At 49.8% G+C, this 5,000-nt stretch overlaps 1 protein-coding gene across 1 annotated transcript in view; it reads left to right on the forward strand.

Moving 5' to 3' along the window:
- The window catches only part of LOC130283435 (FRAS1-related extracellular matrix protein 1-like), a gene marked incomplete in the record, with an annotated part of 184,651 nt that overhangs the window by 112,201 nt on the left and 67,450 nt on the right, over nt 1-5,000 (forward strand). Inside the window, 1 exon segment of the mRNA XM_056532930.1 lies at nt 608-749. Coding sequence (XP_056388905.1) covers nt 608-749 — 142 coding nt within the window.

Here is a 5,000-nt window from a genome sequence, read left to right on the forward strand (position 1 = left end):
GAAGAGTGATAAAAACTAGCAGCCATGCTTCTTAGTAAGGGTTGTCACTCATCTTTCCTAGACTTCTGAATGGTATATCTGTCTAGTACAGTGTTTTCCAAACAGTGTGTCTCCTTCTGTTGCAATACTACTACTCCCAGCATGCTTGGAGTTGTAGTTTTGCAACAGCTGGAGACAGACTATTTGGAAATAAGCACTGTCTAGTAAGATAAAACTGGATACAAATCTGCATAACTAAGTAGTGCTGCCTTCAGAAGTCTGGGAAAGCTGGGTAACAACCACTGTAATGCAACCATCCAGTTGGCTGCCATTCCAGCTCCCTCAGAGGTTGTCACTCAGCTTTCCTAGTCCACTGAATGGTTTATCTGTCTATACATGGATTGATATGAGAGAAGTGGACAGATACATGTATAACTAGGTTGCATTGCCATTTAGGGGTCTAGGAAAGCATATTGACTTATTATATAATCACCCACCTTTTCTAGACTTCTGAATGGTATATCTGTCTAGTAATATAATGATATGTCCTAGAGCCCAGATCATATTTAGGGAGGTGAGGATTAATCACGGTTCTATAAAACGTATTTTGTGCGTTTCTCGTCAATAGGAATGGCGGACTGGAGGTGGACGCGGCCGATAACAAAGTCGTCTCTGCTCTGGTCTTAGAGGCCGAGGATGAAGATTCCTCAAGAACATCGCTGATCTTCATTATTAACAACACCCCAACATTCGGGGAGCTGAAGAAGAAGGTTAGTGAGATTGTCATGTGGTATAAAGTGCCCCCATAACTGTGTCTCAGCACATAACAGGATCAGCTGGGGGGCTTCTGCAGTACCAGCTCCAGAACAGTGATGGTCATAGTGCCCACATAACAGTAACAGTCAAAGTGCCCCAATAATAGACACTGTCACAATGCCTTCCAGCCAGGGAAAACCATAGAATCCCCATAACAGTGCCAGTCACAGCGCATAACAAGGCCAGCTCCATAACAGTAACCGTCATAGTGCCCACATAACAAGGTCAGTGCCATAGTGCCTCCGTAATAGACACAGTCTACGTATTAACGACAGATACAGTGCCCTACTGACAAGAGCAACCATAGTATCCCCACAGTGATCTCATACCAAAGCCAACCACAGTGCCCATATAAGCAAGCCAACCACAGTGCCCTCAAACCAAAGCCAACCACAGTGCCCTCATACCAAAGCCAACAACAGTGCTCTCATACCAAAGCCAACCACAGTGCCCTCAAACCAAAGCCAATCACAGTGTCCTCATACCAAAGCCAACCACAGTGCCCTCACACCAAAGCCAACCACAGTGCCCTCAAACCAAAGCCAACCACAGTGCCCTCAAACCAAAGCCAAACACAGTGCCCTCATACCAAAGCCAACAACAGTGCTCTCATACCAAAGCCAACCACAGTGCCTTCAAACCAAAGCCAACCACAGTGCCCTCAAACCAAAGCCAACAACAGTGCTCTCATACCAAAGCCAACCACAGTGCCCTCAAACCAAAGCCAACCACAGTGCCCTCAAACCAAAGCCAACCACAGTGCTCTCATACCAAAGCCAACCACAGTGCCCTCAAACCAAAGCCAACCACAGTGTCCTCATACCAAAGCCAACCACAGTGCCCTCATACCAAAGCCAACCACAGTGCCCATATAAGCAAGCCAACCACAGTGCCCTCAAACCAAAGCCAACCACAGTGACCTCATAGCAAAGCCAACCACAGTGCACTCATACCAAAGCCAACCACAGTGCCCTTGTATCAAAGCCAACCACAGTGCCCTCATACCAAAGCCAACCACAGTGCCCTCATACCAAAGCCAACCACAGTGCCCTCATAGCAAAGCCAACCACAGTGCCCTCATAGCAAAGCCAACCACAGTGCCCTCATAGCAAAGCCAACCAAAGTGCCCTCATACCAAAGCCAACCACAGTGCCCTCATACCAAAGCCAACCACAGTGCCCTTATACCAAAGCCATCCACAGTGCCCTTATACCAAAGCCATCCACAGTGCCCTCAAACCAAAGCCAACCACAGTGCTCTCATACCAAAGCCAACCACAGTGCCCTCATACCAAAGTCAACCACAGTGCCCTCATACCAAAGCCAACCACAGTGCCCTCATACCAAAGCCAACCACAGTGCCCTCATACCAAAGCCAACCACAGTGCCCTCATACCAAAGCCAACCACAGTGCACTCATACCAAAGCCAACCACAGTGCCCTTGTATCAAAGCCAACCACAGTGCCCTCATACCAAAGCCAACCACAGTGCCCTCATACCAAAGCCAACCACAGTGGCCTCATAGCAAAGCCAACCACAGTGCCCTCATAGCAAAGCCAACCACAGTGCCCTCATAGCAAAGCCAACCACAGTGCCCTCATAGCAAAGCCAACCACAGTGCCCTCATAGCAAAGCCAACCACAGTGCCCTCATAGCAAAGCCAACCAAAGTGCCCTCATACCAAAGCCAACCACAGTGCCCTCATACCAAAGCCAACCACAGTGCCCTTATACCAAAGCCATCCACAGTGCCCTCATACCAAAGCCAACCACAGTGCCCTCATACCAAAGCCAACCACAGTGGCCTCATAGCAAAGCCAACCACAGTGCCCTCATAGCAAAGCCAACCACAGTGCCCTCATAGCAAAGCCAACCACAGTGCCCTCATAGCAAAGCCAACCACAGTGCCCTCATAGCAAAGCCAACCACAGTGCCCTCATAGCAAAGCCAACCAAAGTGCCCTCATACCAAAGCCAACCACAGTGCCCTCATACCAAAGCCAACCACAGTGCCCTTATACCAAAGCCATCCACAGTGCCCTCATACCAAAGCCAACCACAGTGTCCTCATACCAAAGCCTACCACAGTGCCCTCATAGCAAAGCCAACTGCAGCGCCCTTATACCATAGGCAACCACAGTGCCCTCATATCAAAGCCAACCACAGTGCCCTCACACCAAAGCCAACCTCAGTGCCCTCATACCAAAGCCAACCGCAGTGCCCTCATACCAAAGCCAACTGCAGCGCCCATATACCAAAGGCAACCACAGTGCCCTCATAGCGAAGCCAACCACAGTGCCCTCACACCAAAGCCAACCTCAGTGCCCTCACACCAGAGCCAACCACAGTGCCCTTATACCAAAGCCAACCACAGTGACCTCATACCAAAGCCAACCACAGTGCCCATATAAGAAACACAGCCACAGTGCCCATATAAGAAAGCCAACCACAGTGCCCATATAAGAAAGCCAACCACAGTGCCCATATAAGAAAGCCAACCAATGTGCCCTCAAACCAAAGCCAAGCACTATGCCCTCATACCAAAGCCAACCACAGTGGCCTCATACCAAAGCCAACCACAGTGGCCTCATACCAAAGCCAACCACAGTGCCCTCATACCAAAGCCAACCACAGTGCCCTCATACCAAAGCCAACCACAGTGCCCTCATACCAAAGCCAACCACAGTGCCCTCATACCAAAGCCAACCACAGTGCCCTCATACCAAAGCCAACCACTATGTCCCCATACCAAAGCCAACCACAGTGCCCTCATACCAAAGCCCACCAAAGTGTCCTCATACCAAAGTCAACCACAGTGCCCTCATACCAAAACCAACCACAGTGCCCTCATATCAAAGGTAACCACAGTGCCCTCATACCAAAGCCAACCACAGTGCCCTCATACCAAAGCCAACCACAGTGCCCTCATACCAAAGCCAACCACAGTGGCCTCATACCAAAGCCAACCACAGTGCCCTCATACCAAAGCCAACCACAGTGCCCTCATACCAAAGCCAACCACAGTGCCCTCATACCAAAGCCAACCACAGTGCCCTCATACCAAAGCCAACCACAGTGCCCTCATACCAAAGCCAACCACTATGTCCCCATACCAAAGCCAACCACAGTGCCCTCATACCAAAGCCCACCAAAGTGTCCTCATACCAAAGTCAACCACAGTGCCCTCATACCAAAACCAACCACAGTGCCCTCATATCAAAGGTAACCACAGTGCCCTCATACCAAAGCCAACCACAGTGCCCTCATACCAAAGCCAACCACAGTGCCCTCATATCAAAGCCAACCACAGCGCCTTCATACCAAAGCCAACCACAGTGCCCTCATACCAAAGCCAACCAAAGTGCCCAATATAAGAAAGTCAAACAGTTTGCCCTCAAACAAAAGCCAACCACAGTGCCCTCATACCAAAGCCAACCACAGTGCCCTCATACCAAAGCCAACCACAGTGCCCTCATACCAAAGCCAACCACAGTATCCTCATACCAAAGCCAACCACAGTGCCCTCATACCAAAGCCAACCACAGTGCCCTCATACCAAAGCCAACCACAGTACCCTCATACCAAAGCCAACCACAGTGCCCTCATACCAAAGCCAACCACAGTGCCCTCATACGGGCTACAGCTAATTAGTTGTTATTGGAAACTGTCTTGTCTGCACTATTTTTTGTGGATATGTATGAGAACAATGCATTTGGAAAGTCTTCAGTCCCGGTTACTTTCTTTACATTTTGTTATGTTGTGTCCCCATTATTTTGCCTCCCATAATGACAAAGTGATCACAGAATGTTACAGATCTTTACTAATTTATTGAAAAGGAAAGAATATGGGGAAGATTTATCAAAACTTTTGCAGAGGAAAAGTGACCAGTTACCCATAGCAACCAATCGGATCTCTTCTTTAAAGGGTAGCTCCCACCATCCTATTTTTTTATTTTTTTTTGCTAGCCCGTTCCCCCACCCCCACCCGCAAGCCCCCCCCCCCCCGCGCTACTCCATTCCCTCATTACACTTGCAGTTACTGCAGAGTCCGGCAGCGGGCGTGCAGGGGCAGCGGCGGCAACGAGGTGGCGATGTGCGGGAGGAGTGGCCTTCCAGCCAGTGGCCGGGGAGCCAATGAGCTCGCTCCTGCCTTTCTGATTGACAGGCAGGGAGCGAGTGCAGCCTAACTGAAAAAGGACTGATTGCCA

This window comes from Hyla sarda, chromosome 7 (genome assembly GCF_029499605.1).
Source record: "Hyla sarda isolate aHylSar1 chromosome 7, aHylSar1.hap1, whole genome shotgun sequence".
NCBI lineage: Eukaryota > Metazoa > Chordata > Amphibia > Anura > Hylidae > Hyla > Hyla sarda.